Consider the following 22,873-nt stretch of genomic DNA (forward strand, 5'->3'; position numbering starts at 1 on the left):
AGCGGCTTTTCCGGGACGCGGAGCCGCTCGCTGCGGCTTGCGGCTTGCGGATGGGGAGCGGATGGTGAACGGTGCCGGACGCGCCGCGCGGACTGTGTGCGGATGGAGCCGGCAGTCGGGCGCTGCAGAGCGGGGCGGCTGGTGCTGGAGCGGTGCGGGAGCGGTGTTGCAGCGGTCGGGACGGACGGTCCGGAGGCAGGGAAGGCAGCAGCGTGGGCAGGGCAGTCTGCGGGGCTGATGTAGGGAAGTGCCCGGCACCGAGGCAGTCGGAGAGCCGCGGCAGGAACCGATGGGGAGAGTTTATTGCAGAGCTCCACGCAACATTGTCAGGGAAAAGATGTCTCTCACCTGTCCTGGGAACAGCAGTGCTGCGAGCCATGGCTCTGTGCCCCAGCCCGGCTACCCATCCATATAAAGTGTCCCAGAGGCTGCTCTTCGCCTTCACCCTGTCCCTGTCCCTCACCTATGTGGGCTACAGCCTCATGAGTTGCTACACCTCGGTGCAGTTCCCCCTGGACTCTCTGCCCCAGTCCCAGTCCCAGAGCCGGCCCCTGGCCATCCAGCACCGGGCTGACCACCGCCCCACAGCCCCCCGGGCTTGGCCCAGCTCCAGCCCCAGCCCCCCGGACCAAGCCCCCAGCTCCCCCGAGCCCCGGGAGGGGGCCACCGGCGGCTGGCGGGACAGCCCCCCGCCGCTGGAGCTGTACACGGTGCACAGCTGGCTGGAGCGCGAAGCCCTGGAGTCCAGCACCACGGAGGACGAGCTGAGCCGCAGTAACAGCACCCCGGACTTTGGGCTGCAACGCTTGCCCCAGGCCATCATCATCGGGGTGAAGAAAGGCGGCACCCGGGCACTGCTGGAGGCCATCCGGGCGCACCCCGAGGTGCGGGCGGTGGGGGTCGAGCCCCACTTCTTCGACAGGCACTACGACAAGGGGCTGGAGTGGTACAGGTAAGGGGCATGGCCCAAGGGGGCACACCTGGGCAGCACCTGGCAAGGTAACCCCCCATCACACCCACCCCACTGCCTCCCATCCTCACCCCCCCATATCCTCACCCCACCCCTCCCCATCCCATACAGGTAAGGGGCATGGCCCAAGGGGGCACACCTGGGCAGCACCTGGCAAGGTAACCTCCATCGCACCCGCCCCATTCCCATCCTCACCCCCCCCATCCTCACCCCCCCATCCTCATCCCCCCATCCCCATCCTCACCCCCCCATCCCCATCCTCACCCCCCCATCCCCATCCTCATCCCCCCATCCCCATCCTCACCCCCCCCATCCCCATCCTCACCCCCCCATCCCCATCCTCACCCCCCCATCCCCATCCTCACCCCCCCCTCCCCATCCCATACAGGTAAGGGGCATGGCCCAAGGGGGCACACCTGGGCAGCACCTGGCAAGGTAACCTCCATCGCACCCCCCCCATTGTACCTCACCCCTCACCCCCACCCCTCCCCATCGCACCCCATCCCATACAGGTAAGGGGCATAGCACACCTGGACAGCATCTGGCAATGTAAGAGACCCTCCCCCCCACCCCATCCAGGTAATGGACATGGCCCAGGTACCACACCTGGCCAGCATCTCTCAATGCCCCGCCCCGCCATGCAACGCCCAGTGTGCCCCCAGCGGGCAATGAGTTAATGTGTTTTGCACAGTTGGCTCCCAGTGCCTGAGATCCAGGCCGAAGCTTCAGTTAAACGCACCCTGGTTGTACCTGATGCAGTTGGTGCACAACATTCGGTGGCAGACCTGCGCCGCGTGTTCCGCTCCGCACCCAGCATTTTATGAGCCGTGACTCCGGGATCTGTTTGAGAAACATTGCATTCCCCTAGGAGACAGCTTTAAAGCGGGAGGTCGGGGCTGGCTGTTTTTCTGTTGCAGGGAGTGGAGAGAAAGCTCGAACCAGTGAATGCACCCTTGGCTCACTGAATGCAGCTGGAGCTGGTGATTGAGGGGGTGAGCATATTTGGCCCTGGCTTGGCCCCTGTCCCGGGGAGATGAGCAGCCCCAATTTCCGCTCACCAGATCCCGGTGCACCCCCAGCTGACGGCCAGGAGCTGTGTGAGGGACATGTCCTGGTCCTGAGTTATTGCACTGCGCTCCAGCACAGCCTGTGCTCATTCACTGGGCTCTACACAACTCCACAAAATCAATGCTAATCGGGGCATTGGCAGGAAAGAGAGACAGAGAGTGTTCACACTGATCGGCGCTGTCTGCTGATATCCTTCAATGCTCTATCTATTAATGTCCCTGCTTCCAGCTCAGGTGGGGAGAGAGTAAGCTAGTTCGTCACATTTTAACACTCCCCCCATTTTTGCCACATTTTTAACCAGATTGAAAACTGGCAGAGGGAGGGAACTGATCATAGCCCAGAAATCTCTGTCCTTAGAAAGAAAGACTTGCATTTCTAAAGCGCCTTTCACAACCACCGGACGTCTCAAATCGCTTTACAACCAATTACTTTTGGAGTGTGGTCATTGTTGTAATGTGGGAAACGCGGCAGCCAATTGGCGCACAGCAAGCTCCCACACACAAACATCTGTTTTAGTGATGTTGGTTGAGGGATAAATATTGGCCCCAGGACACGGGGGAGAACTTCCCTGCTCTTCTTCGAAATAGTGCCATGGGATCTTTAATGTCCACTTGAGAGAGCAAACGGGGCCTCATCTGAAAGATGGCATCTCCGACAGTGCGGCGCTCCCTCAGTACTACCCCTCCGACAGTGCTGCGCTCCCTCAGTGCTGCCCCTCCGACAATGCGGCACACCCTCAGTACTGCCCCTCTGACAGTGCGGCGCTCCCTCAGTACTGCCCCTCCGACAGTGCGGCGCTCCCTCAGTACTACCCCTCCGACAGTGCTGCGCTCCCTCAGTGCTGCCCCTCCGACAATGCGGCACACCCTCAGTACTGCCCCTCTGACAGTGCGGCGCTCCCTCAGTACTGCCCCTCCGACAGTGCAGGGCTCCCTCAGTACTGTCCCTCTGACATTGCGGCGCTCCGTCAGTACTGCCCCTTTGACAATGCGGCGCACCCTCAGTACTGCCCCTCCGACAGTGCAGGGCTCCCTCAGTACTGCCCCTCCGACAGTGCGGCGCTGCCTCAGTACTGCCCCTCCGACAGTGCGGGGCTCCCTCAGTACTGCCCCTCCGACAGTGCGGCGCTCCCTCAGTACTGCCCCTCCGACAGTACAGCACTCCCTCAGCACTGCACTGGGAGTGCCAGCCTAGATTTATGTGCTCAGGTCCCTGGAGTGGGACTTGAACCCACGACGTTTTGACCAGAGGCGAGAGTGCTGCCCCCTGAGCCACGGCTGTAACAAAGACCCCGATCCAGGATTGTCGGAGGAGATAGGTCTTATTCCTGAGATTCCTTTTCTGTCTCCTGCTCTCTGAACGGGATGCTTAGGAATTTTCAAGAAGATAGATTTTGATTTCTTTCCCATTACATTTTCAAATATATGATCCATTATATTGTGGAGAAAGCGCAGAGATAATTTCACACAGGGAGGTGAGCACGGTGTGATCTGTACTGTGTCATGGTGAGGAGGACATTGCAAGATTTGTGTTGTGTGTCTGTTAACAGAGCAAATAAGGAAGACAGAATGTGTGGAGAGACTGGAGAAGCTGGGGTTGTTCTCCTTAGAGCAGAGAAAATTAAGGGCAGATTTGATTGAGGCATTCAAAATCATGGAGCGTTTCGTGATAGACGGGGAGAAACGGTTTCCAGTGGCAGGAGAGTCAGTAACCAGAGGGCACAGATTGAAGGTAATTGGCAAAAGAGCCAGTGGGGGAGAGGAGGAGAATGGTTTTACGCAGCGAGTTGTTGTGATTGGGAACGCGCTGCCTGAAGGAACGGTGGATACAAATTCAAGAGTAACTTTCAAAAGAGAATTGGATAAATATATGGAAAGGAAAAATTTGCTGGGCTGTGGGGAACGAGCGCGGGAGTGGGACTGACTGGATTGCTCTCTCACAGAGCCGGCACAGGCTCGGTGGGCCAAATGGCCTCCTCCTGTTCTGTATCATTCCAAGAAACACGGCACCAACTTGCACACAGCAAACTCCCACAAACAGCAATGTGATAAGGAGCTGATAATCTGTTTTAGTGATGCTGATTGAGGTATAAATATTGGCCCCAGGACACTGGGGAGAAATCGTCTGCTCTTCTTTCGAAATAGTGCTATGGGATCTTTTAAATCCACCTGAGTGAACAGACAGGGCCTCGGTTTAGTATCTCATCCAAAAGACGGCACCTCCGACAGTGCAGCGCTCCCTCAGTACTGCATCTCCGACAATGCAGCGCTCCCTCAGTACTGCCCCTCCGACAGTACGGCACTCCCTCAGTACTGCCCCTCCGACAGTGCGGCACTCCCTCAGTACTGCCCCTCCGACAGTGCGGCACTCCCTCAGTACTGCCCCTCCGACAGTGCGGCGCTCCCTCAGTACTGCCCCTCCGACAGTACGGCGCTCCCTCAGTACTGCCCCTCCGACAGTGCGGCACTCCCTCAGTACTGCACCTCCGACAGTGCGGCACTCCCTCAGTACTACCCCTCCGACAGTGCGGCACTCCCTCTGTACTGCCCCTCCGACAGTGCGGCACTCCCTCAGTACTGCCCCTCCGACAGTGCGGCGCTCCCTCTGTACTGCCCCTCCGACAGTGCGGCGCTCCCTCAGTACTACCCCTCCGACAGTGCGGCACTCCCTCTGTACTGCCCCTCCGACAGTACTGCCCCTCCGACAGTGCGGCGCTCCCTCAGTGCCGCACTGGGAATGTCAGCCGAGCTTTATGGTCCTTTGAGTGGATGGATTACTCCTCCCTGACCCTTGGATTGATCGTCACATCTTCCAAATGTCCTGGAACTACGGTCCAGAGGAAGTGGACATGTGTATCACCGTCGGGAACTGATCACCCAGCTTCTGGGCACGGCGGGTCATTATGAACAGGGAGAAGATTCCGCTGGCTCATCGGCTTTAGCCCGGCTCCAGGATGCGGGAGGCCCTGCTGGAATGAAAGCTCGTCCTGTGGTGAGGAGGACCTCCACGGTGATCAGCAGCAGGAAAGTATTGCAGGTGTTGGACTTGTAAAAAAAGCTCCTTGTTGCCATGGTGATTTGGGCCTAGTTGTCAGGTCAGCGAGAGCTGTGGTTGGAGGGAAGCAGATTCATTCAGGTGATGAGGAAGATGGAACTTTCTAGAAATAACTCTCGCCTGGTTCTGCCATGGCTTCACTCACAATGTATATTGCGGTTGATTGGTGTGAGGGGAGATTTAACACGAATGGGGCGGCATTGGCGATATCTGTTCTTGTCTGACGCAGCAAGGTAGCTGTGGCGAGCTGGAAAGACACAGAGAGAGAGAGAGAGAGAGAGAGAGAGACTGCTTTGTCTCTACCTTGCCATTTTAAAATTAATTATTTGCCTAATTAATTCAGTTGGGAGGAACAGTGTGACGAGATGTTGCCAGAGCAAATCCTGCAACTCTCAAACGGAATATGGAAGGGTGATTTTGTTCTGGCTGAGAAAAGCACGAGCAGAATTCAAGCTCTGATCAATGTCCATCGTTTAATCCTCCTCGTCCCTTCTCGGCCGAGTGGGAACAGTCCCAGCATCTCCGGTGTCCCCCCATAGCTGGAATTCCCTCCCCCTGGCATCAGCCAGGCCATTCTGTGCTGCAGGCTCTCTGTGGCGTTACAGGGTGGTTACCGCGCACGGAGTGAGGGGCAACTCCCACTGTGAAATGTTCAGCTGAAACTCCTACTGCCGAGGCATTCCTGAAAAGTGGCGGGTGTCAGGAGCCACGTGGGCTGTCGGAGAGCATCAGTGCATCGCTTCTCGGCCTTTTGGCTAAGATCAAGTGTAGTATCTGTTCTTATCAGTTTAATATCCCCTATGGGGACCTGATATTAAATTGTTTTTTGGACAGGGAGCTGGAACAGGGGCTTGCCCCGTCCGCTCCAATGCACCGACCTGGTATTGCAGTGTTTCCAGGAACGGTGCAAATTCGCCTCTCGGCCTTTTGGCCTAAGATCAAATATATTGGCGCAAAGTGATCTTTGGCGTTAGAGTTGATCTGGAAAGAAATTGGATATATAAAAAAAAAAAAATCAGTGCATCCTCTCCTCCTTTTCCTGCCTTTCTCTCTTTCATTTCCCTCGCACTCTCCCCGGCCCGCCCGTGTGGGATGTGGGCTGTGTGAGGGTTTCTCCTGCTGCGATGGACACGGGGCTGCCTCCAGCACCCACAGCAGTGGCGAAAACCCCCCGTTACCCCTCTCGGCACCGTGCTTTAGCAGAGCACTGCCAGTGCCAGTATGAATGCTGGGATCGTTGTGTACATCTCAGGGGGTCAAAATTCGTTCTTCAACGCTGCCCGTTGCGGCCGGAGAGGGGCGGCTAACGGGCGCCAGGCCCTTACCGTCGGCGGGGACTGGGTACCTGGGCTGTCGGGGAACGTAGTCGGGCGGTGGGGGTTGGTGTCGAGACGGACCAATGCGCGCTCGGCCGCCACTCACGTGGTCATGTCATCGAGCGAGCAACGCCCCCCTTACCGCCGCGGCGGCGATATTCGGTGGTTGCGGTGAGCGTTACCGGCTGGCGTCCGTACAGCCGGGGAAAGGTGGTGGGGCATCGGGGGTCCCGGGCAGGAGCGTCCCGGGATCAAGGTCAGTGCTGATGTTTATTTTGGGGGATATTTAGTCTTAACGGGACCAGTGGGAAGGTGTCGGAAACTTTTTATTCACTTTTCTTTTAACCGGCATGCCGGCAGCCCACTGTGGGGAGACTCGGTGGGCCTCCTGAGCCCCCGCCCCATGGGTGCCCGAGGGTGAGTGTGCAATGCCACTTTTACCGCTGCTCCCTCACCTTTGGGCATAAAAACTGAATTCTGCAGTTTGAGGCGGCACCTACCGCCCGCCGGTAAAATCCGCACTCAGCCGGTGTCACCGGCTCAAACACGGCGGGACTGAACTTCGACCTCATCGTCTGTCACTGCCCTTGAGGGAGAGCACGGAGAATTAACAGCCTGGTCCACACAGCAAAGAGCTCAGGACCAGGAGACAGGAGACCTGGTCAATTTAGGTGACCCCAAGCTTTAATTATCAACAAGTGGTTGTAATGGGCAGGGAAGACCGAGGGAGGGGAGGCGTGATATCGGGGGGGGGAGGGGGGGGATTTAAATTCAGTTAATTAAATCTGGAATAAAAAGCTAGTATCAGTAATGGTGACCATGTAACCACCGGATTGTCGTAAAACCCCATCTGGTTCACTAATGTTCTTCAGGGAGGGAAATCTGCCGCCCTTACCCGGTCTGGCCGATATGTGATTCCAGGCCCACAGCAAAGTGGTTGACTCTTAACTGCCCTCTGATTTCAAAATTCTCATCCTTATTTTCAAATCCCTCCATGGCCCTCGCCCCTCCCTATCTCTGTAATCTCCTCCAGCCCCACAACCCCCCGGGATGTCTGCACTTCTCTAATTCTGCCCTCTTGAGCATCCCTGATTATAATCGCTCCACCATCAGTGGCCGTGCCTTCAGCTGCCTGGGCCCCAAGCTCTGGAACTCTCTCCCGAAACCTCTCTACCTCTCTTTCCTCCTTCAAGACGCTCCTTAAAACCTACCTCTTTGACCGAGCTTGCGCTAATTTCTACTTATGCGGCTCGGTGTCAAATTTTCATCATAATCCTCCTGTTAAGCGCCTTGGGAAGATTCACTATGTTAAAGGCGCTATATAAATGCAAGTTGTTATTGTTGTTGAAATGGCCTAGCAAGCCACTCAGTTGTCACAGCGGCTCACCGCCACCTTCTCAGAGCAATTGGGGATGGGCAGTGTTGAATCAAAGAAAAGATTTTGAGAGCTAGCAGCAGAATAGAAACATAGAAAACATAGAATGAGTTAGAATCGCAGACTGAGCAGTCCACAGCAAGGCTGCAGAGGGGTGAGAGTATTAACCGGTGCAGGCAGCGGGCGGTCGAGGGGGTCGTTCAGCCCGACTGCCTGCCTCTCTTCCACAGTTACGTCCAAGCCAGGGTGTCCTTCCGCGAGAAATGGGCGCCGGAGGGACTGGAGTGCATCATCACCCCCGGGCAACCAAATTCTAATTTGATCCATTTAATGTTGAAAGCTTAATTTGTTTAATTTGTCGGTTTTACAGCCCCCGTTAATCAAGGGGCACTTGATTTATTGGTCCAACTAAAATATTTGCAGGAGGTGGTATCTGGAGCTCAGGTGGAACGAGGGAGCGTTCGGTCCAGGGGACAACTGAGCCCAGAAGTATTGATGAACGAGAGAGAGAGAGACAAGGAAGGTTGTGGGGACAGGCTGGGTTTGGGAGAGGATGGTCTCTATTCTATTTCTCTCCTGAAACCAGTCACCTGCTCGCCCAGTGTTTTTATTGAATTGAGCCCAGAATGCAGAGAGCTGTAAGGGATCACTTTAACTAAAGGTGGCATTCAAGCATTGCAGTGCTTGCTGCCTGCCTGGTTTCCCATTATGTGCTTCACTCCCCAAACTCAACAGGCACACAGCAAGCCAGCACCTGTTACTGCTTTGCATTCAGGAGATCAGGCCACAGTGAGTCACTTCTAATGTACATATCCTCACTGGCTAAATTCACTCAACTCAACACCCTGAGCCCCAAGCCAAGGGGCATTGGGTTCCAGATGCAGTCACACCGCAGTGCCGATAGTTTCACCCAGGTACCTGTTTAGTTCAACCCAAACTGGGAGTTTCAGATTGGTGATCTGCACGGCAAATACTCACCGGGTAATTATCGAGACTTGTCCTGATCTGGGGAGATTTTGAATATCTCTCTCGCCCTTCTGCATAGCAATTACAGCAATACTGACTATTCTGTACTGATGTTAATCCAGCTCCCTCACACTGTCACTCAGTAACCCCTCTCCCCCAGCGCCCTGTGTTACTGACTGTATCTGTACTGATGTTAATCCAGCTCCCTCACACTGTCACTCAGTAACCCCTCTCCCCCAGCGCCCTGTGTTACTGACTGTATCTCTACTGATGTTAATCCAGCTCCCTCACACTGTCACTCAGTAACCCCTCTCCCCCAGCACCTTGTGTTACTGACTGTATCTCTACTGATGTTAATCCAGCTCCCTCAGACTGTCGCTCAGTAACCCCTCTCCCCCAGCACCCTGTGTTACTGACTGTATCTGTACTGATGTTAATCCAGCTCCCTCACACTGTCATTCAGTAACCCCTCTCCCCCAGCACCCTGTGTCACTGACTGTATCTGTACTGATGTTAATCCAGCTCCCTCACACTGTCACTCAGTAACCCCTCTCCCCCAGCGCCCTGTGTTACTGACTATAAGAACAGAAGAATTAGGAACAGGAGTTGACCATTCAGCCCCTCGAGCCTGCTCCGCCATTCATTAAGATCACGGCTGATCATCGAGCTTAACTCCACTTTCCCGCCCGATCCCCATATCCCTCGATTCTCCTCGAGTCCAAAAATCTATCGATCTCAGCCTTGAATATACTCAACGACTGAACCTCCACAGCCCTCTGGGGCAGAGAATTCCAAAGATTCACCACCCTCCGAGTGAAGAAGTTTCTCCTCATCTCAGTCCTAAATGGCCGACCCCTTATCCTGAGACTGTGACCCCTGGTTCTAGACTCTCCAGCCAGGGGAAACATCCTCCCTGCATCTACCCTGTCAATTCCCTTCAGAATCTTGTATGTTTCAAATGAGATCACCTCTCATTCTTCTAAACTCCAGAGAGTATCGGCCCATTCTACACAATCTCTAATCATAGGACAGCCCTCTCATCCCAGGAATCAGTCTGGTGAACCTCTGTTGTACGCCTCCAAGGCAAGTATATCCTTCCTCAGATAGGGAGACCAAAACTGTGCACAGTGCTCCAGGTGTGGTCTCACCAGGGCCCTGTACAATTGGAGCAAGCCTTCCTTACTCCAACCCCCGGAATAAAGGCCAACATACCATTTGCCTTCCTTATTGCTTGCTGTACCTGCAGGTTAGCTTTCTGTGTTTCTTGCACAAGGACATCTAAATCTCTCTGAACACTAACATTTAAAGGTTTATCACCATTTAAAAAATATTCTGTTTTTTATTCTTCCTACCAAAGTACCTAATCACATTTCCCCACATTACACTCCATCTGCCACCTTGTTGCCCATCACTCAGTCTATCTATATCCCTTTGCAGACACTTTGTGTTTTCCTCACAGCTTACTGTCCCACCGAGCTTTGTATCATCAGCAAACCTGGATACATTACACTCGGTCCTTCACCTAGGTTATTAATATAGATTGTAAACAGCTGGGGCCCCAGCACTGATCCCTGTGGCACTCCACAAGTTACAGCCTGCAAACCTGAAAATGACCCATTTATCCCGACTGTCTGTTTTTTGTCCATTAACCAATCCTGTAACCATGATTATCTTGTTTAATAACCTATTATGTGGCTCTACCTCAGCGAATGCCTTTTGGAAATCCAAATATGCCACATCCACTGGTTCCACTTTATCTACCCTGCTGTTACATCCTCAAAAAACTCTAATAAATTTGTCAAACGTGTTTTTCCTTTAATAAAACCATGTTGAAGCTGCCTAATCATGTTATGATTTTCTAAGTGCGCTAATACCACTTCCTTAGCAATGGATTATAGCATTTTCCTATGACTGACCAGGGGTTCCCTGTTTTCTCTCTCCCTCCTTTATTGAATAGTGGGGTTACATTTGCTATCTACCAATCTGCTGGGACCGTTCTAGGAAAGATCATAACCAATTCATCCACTATCTCTACAGGCACCTCTTTTAGAACCTGAGGATTAGGCCGTCGGGTCCAGGGGATTTGTTTCTCTAGCACTTTTTCTGTACTTATATTAATGACATTAAGTTCCTCACCCTCATAAGACCCTTGGTTCCACACCATTTTAGGGACACTTTTTGTGTCTTCTACTGTGAAGACAGATGCAAAATATTTATTTAACGTTTATGCCATTTCCTTAATACTCATAATAATTTCTCCTGTCTCAGCCTCTAAGGGACCAATGTTTACTTTTGCAGACTGTATCTGTACTGATGTTAATACAGCTCCCTCACACTGTCACTCAGTAACCACTCTCCCCCAGCGCCCTGTGTCACTGACTGTATCTCTACTGATGTTAATCCAGCTCCCTCACACTGTCACTCAGTAACCCCTCTCCCCCAGCGCCCTGTGTCACTGACTGTATCTCTACTGATGTTAATCCAGCTCCCTCACACTGTCACTCAGTAACCCCTCTCCCCCAGCACCCTGTGTTACTGATTGTATCTGTACTGATGTTAATCCAGCTCCCTCACACTGTCACTCAGTAACCCCTCTCCCCCAGCACCCTGAGTTACTGACTGTATCTGTACTGATGTTAATCCAGCTCCCTCACACTGTCACTCAATAACCCCTCTCCCCCAGCGTCCCGTGTTACTGGCTGTATCTGTACTGATGTTAATCCAGCTCCCTCACACTGTTACTCAGTAACCCCTCTCCCCCAGCGCCCTGTGTTACTGACTGTATCTGTACTGATATTAATCCAGCTCCATCACACTGTCACTCAGTAACCCCTCTCTCCCAGCGCCCTGTGTCACTGACTGTATCTGTACTGATGTTAATCCAGCTCCCTCACACTGTCACTCAGTAACCCCACTCCCCCAGCGCCCTGTGTTACTGACTGTATCTGTACTGATAATCCAGCTCCCTCACACTGTCACTCAGTAACCCCTCTCCCCCAGCGCCCTGTGTTACTGACTGTATCTCTACTGATGTTAATCCAGCTCCCTCACACTGTCACTCAGTAACCCCTCTCCCCCAGCGCCCTGTGTCACTGACTGTATCTGTACTGATGTTAATCCAGCTCCCTCACACTGTCACTCAGTAACCCCTCTCCCCCAGCACCCTGTGTCACTGACTGTATCTGTATTGATGTTAATCCAGCTCCCTCACACTGTCACTCAGTAACCCCTCTCCCCCAGCACGCTGTGTTACTGACTGTATCTGTACTGATGTTAATCCAGCTCCCTCACACTGTCACTCAGTAACCCCTCTCCCCCAGCGCCCTGTGTTACTGACTGTATCTGTACTGATGTTAATCCAGCTCCCTCACACTGTCACTCAGTAACCCCTCTCCCTCAGCGGTACTGCGTCCCTGGTGCAGTCCCTCGGTGTATGGTGCTCTTTGACAGCCCTGCTCATGTCCTGCCTGCGGTGTGGATGGTGGTTTGGGCAATGGGCTTCCAGCCCTGGGTCCCTGGCTTTAGGACAGGCCAGTGGGCTAGGGAGCAAGTTCCCTCCAGCTGCTCGCACTGAGGAACCACAGTGTCAGGGTCAGCCCTCTTCCCAGTGTCCCCCAATGGGAATTGCTGTGGGACAGGCCGGTGTGAAGGCAGGAGAATGCGACCCTGCTCCGGAGCGCTGGGCACTGCCCAGTGTGGATCAGCACCTCCCGGAGGGGAGAGGAACAGAACACAGCCTGTGAGATCCGCCCTACCAACACCGACCAGCACCACAACAGCAAACTGGGTCTGTCTGTAGCATCCTGACATCTAATTTGGATTGTTCACCTGCTCCCTCCCTCGCTCAATACGATTCAAGGGAAGATATAGCACAGGCAACACAGATAGATTGTGGTGTGAAAACTCGCTAAAGCTCACTTAGCATAGCACTCAGAGCCTGATTAAACAGTCAGCTCATGCCAGATAACACCAAGTCATACAGCCAAAGACACTGGCAGCCAGCAGTCTCCAACCTGTTCCTATTCAGACAGTCAGCAGCAGGCTCGGAAACGGGGTTAACCCGTGACAGCCCACAGCACAAGGGGCTTCTCAAAGTCTTTGTATTTAATACTTCGTTTTTCAACCAGTCAAGGTGAAGAATGTGTGTGCAGAGAAATGGAACATGCCCTACTTCAGGCACCCAGGATCGGCATCAAACGGCACGTACAGGGGGTTAGATACAGAGTAAAGCTCCCTCTACACTGTCCCTTCAAACACTCCCAGGGCACGTACAGGGGGTTAGATACAGAGTAAAGCTCCCTCTACACTGTCCCATCAAACACTCCCAGGGCAGGTACAGGGGGTTAGATACAGAGTAAAGCTCCCTCTACACTGTCCCATCAAACACTCCCAGGGCAGGTACAGGGGGTTAGATACAGAGTAAAGCTCCCTCTACACTGTCCCATCAAACACTCCCAGGGCACGTACAGGGGGTTAGATACAGAGTAAAGCTCCCTCTACACTGTCCCATCAAACACTCCCAGGGCAGGTACAGGGGGTTAGATACAGAGTAAAGCTCCCTCCACACTGTCCCTTCAAACACTCCCAGGGCAGGTACAGGGGGTTAGATACAGAGTAAAGCTGCCTCAACACTGTCCCTTCAAACACTCCCAGGGCAGGTACAGGGGGTTAGATACAGAGTAAAGCTCCCTCTACACTGTCCCATCAAACATTCCCAGGGCAGGTACAGCACAGGTTAGATACAGAGTAAAGCTCCCTCAACACTGTCCCTTCAAACACTCCCAGGGCAGGTACAGGGGGTTAGATACAGAGTAAAGCTCCCTCTACACTGTCCCATCAAACACTCCCAGGGCGGGTACAGGGGGTTAGATACAGAGTAAAGCTGCCTCAACACTGTCCCATCAAACACTCCCAGGGCGGGTACAGGGGGTTAGATACAGAGTAAAGCTCCCTCTGCACTGTCCCATCAAACACTCCCAGGGCAGGTACAGGGGGTTAGATACAGAGTAAAGCTCCCTCAACACTGTCCCATCAAACACTCCCAGGGCACGTAGAGCACGAGTTAGATACAGAGTAAAGCTCCCTCTGCACTGTCCCATCAAACACTCCCAGGGCAGGTACAGGGGGTTAGATACAGAGTAAAGCTCCCTCAACACTGTCCCATCAAACACTCCCAGGGCAGGTACAGGGGGTTAGATACAGAGTAAAGCTCCCTCTGCACTGTCCCATCAAACACTCCCAGGGCAGGTAGCACACGGGTTAGATACAGAGTAAAGAACATAAGAAGTAGGAACAGGAGTAGGCCATCTAGCCCCTCGAGCCTGCTCCGCCATTCAATAAGATCATGGCTGATCTGGCCGTGGACTCAGCTCCACTTACCCGCCCTCTCCCCGTAACCCTTAATTCCCTTATTGGTTAAAAATCTATCTATCTATGACTTGAATACATTCAATGAGCTAGCCTCAACTGCTTCCTTGGGCAGAGAATTCCACAGATTCACAACCCTCTGGGAGAAAAAATTCCTTCTCAACTCGGTTTTAAATTGGCTCCCCCGTATTTTGAGGCTGTGCCCCCTAGTTCAAGTCTCCCCGACCAGTGGAAACAACCTCTCCGCCTCTATCTTGTCTATCCCTTTCATTATTTTAATTGTTTCTATAAGATCACCCCTCATCCATCTGAACTCCAACGAGTAAAGACCCAGTCTACTCAATCTATCTGTCTGCACTCCCAGGGCAGGTACAGCACGGCGTTAGATACAGAGTAAAGCTCCCTCTGCACTGTCCCATCAAACACTCCCAGGGCAGGTACAGCACTGCGTTAGATACAGAGTAAAGCTCCCTCTACACTGTCCCATGAAACACTCCCAGGGCAGGTACAGGGGGTTAGATACAGAGTAAAGCTCCCTCTACGCTGCCCCATCAAACAGTCCCAGGGCAGGTACAGCACGGGTTAGATACAGAGTAAAGCTCCCTCGACATTGTCCCATCAAATACTCCCAGGACACGTACAGAATGAGGTTAGATACAGAGTAAAGCTCCCTCTGCACTGTCCCATCAAACACTCCCAGGACACGTACAGCATGAGGTTAGATACAGAGTAAAGCTCCCCCTACCGTGTCCCATCAAACACTCCCAGGGCAGAAACACAGCTGATCATGCAACTTCAGTATCCCACTCCTGCCTTCTCTCCATACCCCCTGATCCCATTTAGCCGTGAGGGCCACATCTAACTCCCTTTTGCATATATCCAATGAACTGGACTCAACAACTTTTTGTGGTAGAGAATTCCATAGGTTCACAATTCTCTGAGTGAAAAAGTTTCTCCTCATCTCAATCCTGGATGGCTTACCCTTATCCTTAGACTGTGACCCCTGGTTCTGGACTTCCCCAACATCGGGAACATTCTTCCGGCATCTAACCTGTCCGATCCCGTCAGAATTTTATATGCTTCTATGAGATCCCCTCTCATTCTTCTAAATTCCAGTGAATATAAGCCTAGTTGATCCAATCTTTCTTCTTATGTCAGTCCTGCCATCCCGGGAATCAGTCTGGTGAACCTTCGCTGCACTCCCTCAATAGCAAGAATGTCCTTCCTCAGATGAGCAGAACAAAACTGCACACAATACTCGAGGTGTGGTCTCACCAAGGACCTGTACAACTGCAGTAAGACCTCCCTGCTCCTATACTCAAATCCTCTCGCTATGAAGGTCAACATGCCATTTGCTTTCTTTACCGCCTGCTGTACCTGCATGCCAACCTTCAATGACTGATGTGCTATGGCACCCAGATCTTGTTGTACGTCCCCTTTTCCTAATCTGTCACCATTCAGATAATAATCTTCTTCCTGTTTTTGGCACCAAAGTGGATAACCTCACATTTATCCACATTATGCTGCATCTGCCATGCATTTACCCACTCACCTAACCTGTCCAAGTCACCCTGCAGCCTCTTAGCATCCTCCTTGCAGCTCACACCGCCACCCAGCTTAGTGTCATCTGCAAACTTGGAGATATTACACTCAATTCCTTCATCTAAATCATTAATTCGTATTGTAAATAGCTGGGGTCCCAGCACTGAACCTTGCAGTACCCCACAAAGGACCCATTTATTCCCACTCTTTGCTTCCTGTCTGCCAACCAGTTTTTTATCCACATCAGTACATTACCCCCAATACTATGTGCCTTAATTTTGCACACTAATCTCTTGTGTGGGGCCTTGTCAAACGCCTTTTGAAAGTCCAAATACACCACATCCACTGGTTCTCCCTTATCCACTCTACTTGTTACATCTACAAAAAATTCTAGAAGATTTGTCAAGCATGATTTCCCTTTCATAAATCCATGCTGACTTGGACCGATCCTGTCACTGCTTTCCAAATGCGATACTATTACATCTTTAACAACTGATTCCAGCATTTTCCCCACCACCGATGTCAGGCTAACCGATCTATAATTCCCTGTTTTCTGTCTCCCTCCTTTTTTAAAAAGTGGTGTTACATTAGCTACCCTCTAATCCACAGGAACTGATCCAGAATCCATGGATTGCTGGAAAATGACCACCAATGCATCTACTATTTCTAGGGCCACTTCCTTAAGTACTTGGGGATGCAGACTATCAGGCCCCAGGGATTTATCGGCCTTCAATCCCATCAATTTCCCTAACACAATTTCCTGGCTATTAAGGACAGCACAGGTTAGATACAGAGTAAAGCTCCCTCTACACTGTCCCATCAAACACTCACAGGGCAGATACAGCACGGGTTAGATACAGAGTAAAGCTCCCTCTACACTGTCCCATCAAACACTCCCAGGGCAGATACAGCATGGGTTAGATACAGAGTAATGTTCGCTCTAAACTGTCCCATCAAACACTCCCAGGGCAGGTACAGCATGGGGTTAGATACAGAGTAAAGCTCCCTCTGCACTGTCCCATCAAACACTCCCAGGGCAGATACAGCACGGGTTAGATACAGAGTAAAGCTCCCTCTATACTGTTCCATCAAACACTCCCAGGACAGGTACAGCACGGGTTAGATACAGAGTAATGTTCGCTCTACACTGTCCCATCAAACACTCCCAGGGCAGATACAGCACGGGTTAGATACAGAGTAAAGCTCCCTCTATACTGTTCCATCAAACACTCCCAGGACAGGTACAGGGGGTTAGTTGCAGAGTAAAGCTCCCCCTACACTGTCCCATCAAACACTCCCAGGACAGGTACAGCACGGGTTCGATACAGAGTAAAGCTCCCTCTACACTGTCCCATCAGACACTCCCAGGGCAGGTACAGCACGGGTTCGATACAGAGTAAAGCTCCCTGTAATTTGTCCTGACTTCAGAAGAGCCCTCACCATTGTTACCAGTTTGACATTTTTCCATAAGCTGCCCCAGTTATTCTGGGTCCCTTGTGCATCTGATATAAAGCCAGGCTTTACTCATTTTGTCTCACAGCACACATGCCTTAAATGTACCCTTTAATACAAATTAGTGGTGGAATTAGGCAACGTGTTGCATGGGTCAGTGCGCTGTGGGATTGGTATGGAGGCTGACCCAAACTATTTGTTCCTTTCTCTCCGACAGCTTGTGAAAAGGAGATTTGCGGTCTGTGGCCTCCCACACACCTAAACTCACATTCACACGCACAGCAGGCCACCAATTGCATTAATTTGCAACAATAGATTTCATGCAGATTTTACTTTGGAATCACAAAGATATTTCACCATCATCACAAATTAGCAACTAATTGTTTTGCATAAATCTGTGTGGGTGTTTGTGAAAATTGTTCTTGTATGTGAGTCTAAAATTAGCCAAGTCATTTTCAGAAAAAGCTTTTAGAAAAACCATCCAATCCCTTGATTAGATTCCAGCCTGTAACTCACTCCTGGGTATCTGTCACTCTATATATAAACCCCCGAACCCCTCGATTAGATTCCAGCCTGTAACTCACTCCTGGGTATCTGTTATTCTATATATAAACCCCCGAACCCCTTGATTAGATTCCAGCCTGTAACTCACTCCCGGGTATCTGTCACTCTATATATAAACCCCCGAACCCCTCGATTAGATTCCAGCCTGTAACTCACTCCCGGGTATCTGTTACTATATATATATATATATATATATGTATGTATAACCCTTCCAAACCCCTCGATTATTCCAGCCTGTAACTCACTCCCGGGTATCTGTTGTTCTATATATAACCCCCCCGAACCCCTCGATTAGATTCCAGCCTGTAACTCACTCCAGGGTATCTGTTATTCTATATATAAACCCCCCGAACTCCTCGATTAGATTCCAGCCTGTAACTCACTCCCGGGTATCTGTTATTCTATATATAAAACCCCCCGAACCCCTCAATTAGATTCCAGCCTGTAACTCACTCCTGGGTATCTGTTATTCTATATATAAACCCCCCCGAACCCCTTGATTAGATTCCAGCCTGTAACTCACGCCCGGGTATCTGTTATTCTATATATAAAACCCCCCGAACCCCTCGATTAGATTCCAGCCTGTAACTCACTCCAGGAAATCTGTTATTCTATATATAAACCCCTCGATTAGATTCCAGCCTGTAACTCACTCCGTGTATCTGTTATTCTATATATAAACCCCCCGAACCCCTCGATTAGATTCCAGCCTGTAACTCACTCCCGGGTATCTGTTATTCTATATATAAACCCCCCCCAAACCCCTCGATTAGATTCCAGCCTGTAACTCACTCCCGGGTATTCATTATTCTATATATAAACTCCCCCCTCCCCCCGTTCCGAACCCCTCGATTAAATTCCAGCCTGTAACTCACTCCCGGGTATCTGTTCTCAATATAAACCCCCCGAACCCCTCAATTAGATTCCAGCATGTAACTCACTTCCGGGTATCCGTTACTCTATATATAAAACCCCCCGAACCCCTCGATTAGATTCCAGCATGTAACTCACTTCCGGGTATCTGTTATTCTATATGTAAAACCCCCCGAACCCCTCAATTAGATTCCAGCCTGTAACTCACTCCAGGGTATCTGTTATTCTATATATAAACCCCCCCGAACCCCTCGATTAGATTCCAGCCTGTAACTCACTCCAGGGTATCTGTTATTCTATATATAAACTCCCCGAATTCCTCGATTAGATTCCAGCCTGTAACTCACTCCCGGGTATCTGTTATTCTATATATAAACCCCCCGAACTCCTCGATTAGATTCCAGCCTGTTACTCACTCCCGGGTATCTGTTATTCTATATATAAACCCCCCCAAACCCCTCGATTAGATTCCAGCCTGTAACTCACTCCCGGGTATCTGTTATTCTATATATAAACCCCCCCAAACCCCTCGATTAGATTCCAGCCTGTAACTCACTCCCGGGTATTCGTTATTCTATATATAAACCCCCCGAACCCCTCGATTAGATTCCAGCCTGTAACTCACTCCCGGTATCTGTTCTCAATATAAACCCCCCGAACCCCTCGATTAGATTCCAGCCTGTAACTCACTTCCGGGTATCCGTTACTCTATATATAAAACCCCCCGAACCCCTCGATTAGATTCCAGCATGTAACTCACTCCCGGGTATCTGTTATTCTATATATAAAACCCCCTAAACCCCTCAATTCGATTCCAGCCTGTAACTCACTCCAGGGTATCTGTTATTCTATATATAAAGCCCCCTGAACCCCTCTATTAGATTCCAGCCTGTTACTCACTCCCGGGTATCTGTTATTCTATATATAAACCCCCCCAAACCCCTCGATTAGATTCCAGCCTGTACCTCACTCCTGGGTATCCCTATATAACTTGATTCCTTTAATAGCCAAAAATCTATTGATCTCAGCTTTGAATATACTCAAAGACTGAGCCTCCACAGCCCTCTGGGGCATATAATTCCAAAGATTCACCACCCTCTGAGTGAAGAAATTTCTCCTCATCTCAGTTCTAAAGACTGACCCCTTATCCTGAGACTGTGACCCCTGGTTCTAGACTCCCCAGCCTGGGGAAACACCCTCCCTGCATCTACCCTGACAAGCCCTATAAGAATTCTGTATCTTTCAATAAGATCGTCTCTCATTCTTCTAAACTCTAGAGAATATCGGCCTAGTCTACTCAATCTCTCCTCATAGGACAATCCCCCCATCCCAGGAATCAGTCTGGTGAACCTTCGTTGCACTCCCTCTATGACAAGTATATCCTTCCTTAGGTAAGGAGACCAAAACTGTGCACAATACTCCAGGTGTGGTCTCACCAGGGCCCGATATAATTGCAGTAAGACGTCTTTACTCTTATACTCAAACCCTCCTGTAATAAAGGCCAACATACCATTTGCTTTAATCACTTGCTGTACCTGCAGGTTAACTTTCAGTGATTGGTGTACAAGGACACCCAGGTCCCTCTGAACACCAACATTTCCCAATCCCTCACCATTTAAAAATACTCTGTTTTTCCATTTTTCCTACCACAGTGGATAACGTCACATTTCTCCACATTATATTCTATTTGCTATGTTCTTGCCCACTCACTCAGCCGGTCTATATCCCCTTGAAGTCTCTTTGCATCCTCCTCACAGCTTACATTCACACCTAGCTTTGTATCATCAGCAAACTTGGATATATTACATTTGGTCCTCATCCAAATCATTGATACAGATTGTGAATAACTGGGGCCCAAGCACTGATCCTTGTGGTATCCCACTAGTTACAGCCCGCCAACCCGAAAATGACCCGTTTATTCCTACTCTCTGTTTTCTGTCCGTTAACCAATCCTCAATCCATGCTGGTATATTACCCACAATCCCATGAGCCCTAATTTTGTTCAATAACCTTTTGCGGGCCACCTTATCGAATGCCTTCTGAAAATCCAAATACATCACATCCACTGGTTCCCCCTTATCTATTCTACTAGTTACAACCTCAAAAAACTCCAACAGATTTGTCAAACATGATTTCCCTTTTCAATAATCCATGTTGACTCTGCCCAATCCTATTATTATTTTCTAAGTGCCCTGTTACCACGGCCTTAATAATTGATTCTAACATTTTCCCTACTACTGATGTCAGGCTAACTGTCTGTAGTTCCCCATTTTCTCTCGCTGTCCTTTCTTAAATAGCGGGGTAACATTAGCTACCTTCCAATCTGTGGGAACCGTTCCAGAAACTATGGAAGTTTGGGAGATGACAACCAATGCATCCACTATCTCTGTAACCTCTTTCAAAACCCTAGGATGTAGGCCATCAGGTCCAGGGGATTTATCGGCTTTCTGTACCATTTATTTCTCCAGAACTATTACTTTACTAATACTAATTTCTTTCAGTTCCTCATTCTCACTGGACCCTTGGTTCTCCACTATTTCTGGGAGGTTTTGTGTCTTCTTCCGTGAAGACAGACACAAGTATTTGTTTAATTTCTCTGCCATTTCCTTATTCCCCATTATAATTTCTCCTGTCTCAGCCTGGAAGGGACCCACATTTACTTTCGCTAATCTTTTCCTTTTTACATACCTATAGAAGCTTTTACACTCTGTTTTTATGTCTCTCACTAGTTTACTCTCATATTCTATTTTCCCTTTCTTCGTCAATTTTTTACTACTGCTTTGCTGAATTCTAAAATCCTCCCAATCTTCAGGCTTACCGCTCTTTTTGGCAACATTATAAGCCTCTTCCTTTGATCTAATACTATCTTTAACTTCTCTTGTTAGCCTCGGTTGGACCACTTTTCCTCTGGGGTTTTTGTGCCCTAAAGGAATTTGTTGTAAATGATGCATTAATTTGATATACAAAGTGCCGTGAACAGATTCCAGCCTGTAACTCACTCCTGGGCACCTCTGACAGTGCAGCACTCCCTCAGTACTGCCCCTCCGACAGTGCAGCGCTCCCTCAGTACTGCCCCTCCGACAGTGCGGCGCTCCCTCAGTACTGCCCCTCCGACAGTGCGGCGCTCCCTCAGTACTGCCTCTCCAACAGTGCGGCGCTCCCTCAGTACTGCCCCTCCAACAGTGCGGCGCTCCCTCAGTACTGCCCCTCCGACAGTGCGGCGCTCCCTCAGTACTGCACTGGGAGTGTCAGCCTAGATTTTTTGTGCTCAAGCCCCTGGAGTGGGACTTGAACCCACAACTTTCTGACTCAGAGGCAAAAGCTGGGAGGAAAAGCAATGTGTGAGGAGGACACAAAAAATCTACAAAAGGACACAGGCTAAGTGAGTGGGCAAAAATTTGGCAGATGGAGTATAATGTTGGAAAGTGTGAGGTCATGCACTTTGACAGAAAAAAAATCAAAGAGCAAGTTATTATTTAAATGGAGAAAGATTGCAAAGTGCTGCAGTACAGCGGGACCTGGGGGTACTTGTGCATGAAACACAAAAGGTTAATAAGCAGGTATAGCAAGTGATCAGGAAGGCCAATGGAATCTTGGCCTTTATTGCAAAGGGGATGGAGCATAAAAGCAGGGAGGTCTTGTTACAGCTATACAGGCTATTGGTGAGGCCACACCTGGAGTACTGCGTGCAGTTTTGGTTTCCATATTTACAAAAGGATATACTTGCTTTGGAGGCAGTTCAGAGAAGGTTCACTCGGTTGATTCCGGAGATGAGGGGGTTGACTTATGAGGAAAGGTTGAGTAGGATGGGTCTCGAATCATTGGAATTCAGAAGAATGAGAGGTGATCTTATCAAAACATATAAGATTATGAGGAGGCTTGACAAGGTGGATGCAGAGAGGGTGGATGCAGAGAGGATGTTTCCACTGATGGGGGAGACTGGAATTAGAGGGCATAATCTTAGAATAAGGGGCTGTCCATTTAAAACTGAGATGAGGAGAAATTTCTTCTCTCAGAGGGTTGTAAATCTCTGCAATTTGCTGCCTCAGAGAGGTGTGGAGGCTGGGACATTGAATAAATTTAAGACAGAAATAGATAGTTTCTTAAACGATAAGGGGATAAGAGGTTATGGGGAGTGGACGGGGAAGTGGAGCTGAGTCCGTGATTGGATCAGCCATGATCTTATTGAATGGCGGAGCAGGCTCGAGGGGCCCTATGGCCGACTCCTGCTCCTATTTCTTATGTTCTATGTAAAAGTGCTAGCACTGGGATATGACTGATGCCTATTTTTGATTAAAAGTCTATTGCAAAGTTGAAAAAAATGTA

General features: G+C 50.3%; 1 protein-coding gene and 1 pseudogene across 1 annotated transcript in view; both read left to right on the top strand.

Moving 5' to 3' along the window:
• Positions 1 to 377: 377 nt before the first annotated feature.
• Positions 378 to 22,873, top strand: part of hs3st4 (heparan sulfate (glucosamine) 3-O-sulfotransferase 4) — a 302,626-nt gene continuing 280,130 nt past the window's right edge. Inside the window, exon 1 of the mRNA XM_070900027.1 lies at positions 378 to 952. Coding sequence (XP_070756128.1) covers positions 378 to 952 — 575 coding nt within the window. The remainder of the gene's footprint in view (positions 953 to 22,873) is intronic.
• On the top strand, positions 5,828 to 6,007 carry LOC139225942 (U2 spliceosomal RNA; annotated as a pseudogene).

This window comes from Pristiophorus japonicus, chromosome 15 (assembly GCF_044704955.1).
Source record: "Pristiophorus japonicus isolate sPriJap1 chromosome 15, sPriJap1.hap1, whole genome shotgun sequence".
NCBI classification, from domain to species: Eukaryota; Metazoa; Chordata; class Chondrichthyes; family Pristiophoridae; genus Pristiophorus; species Pristiophorus japonicus.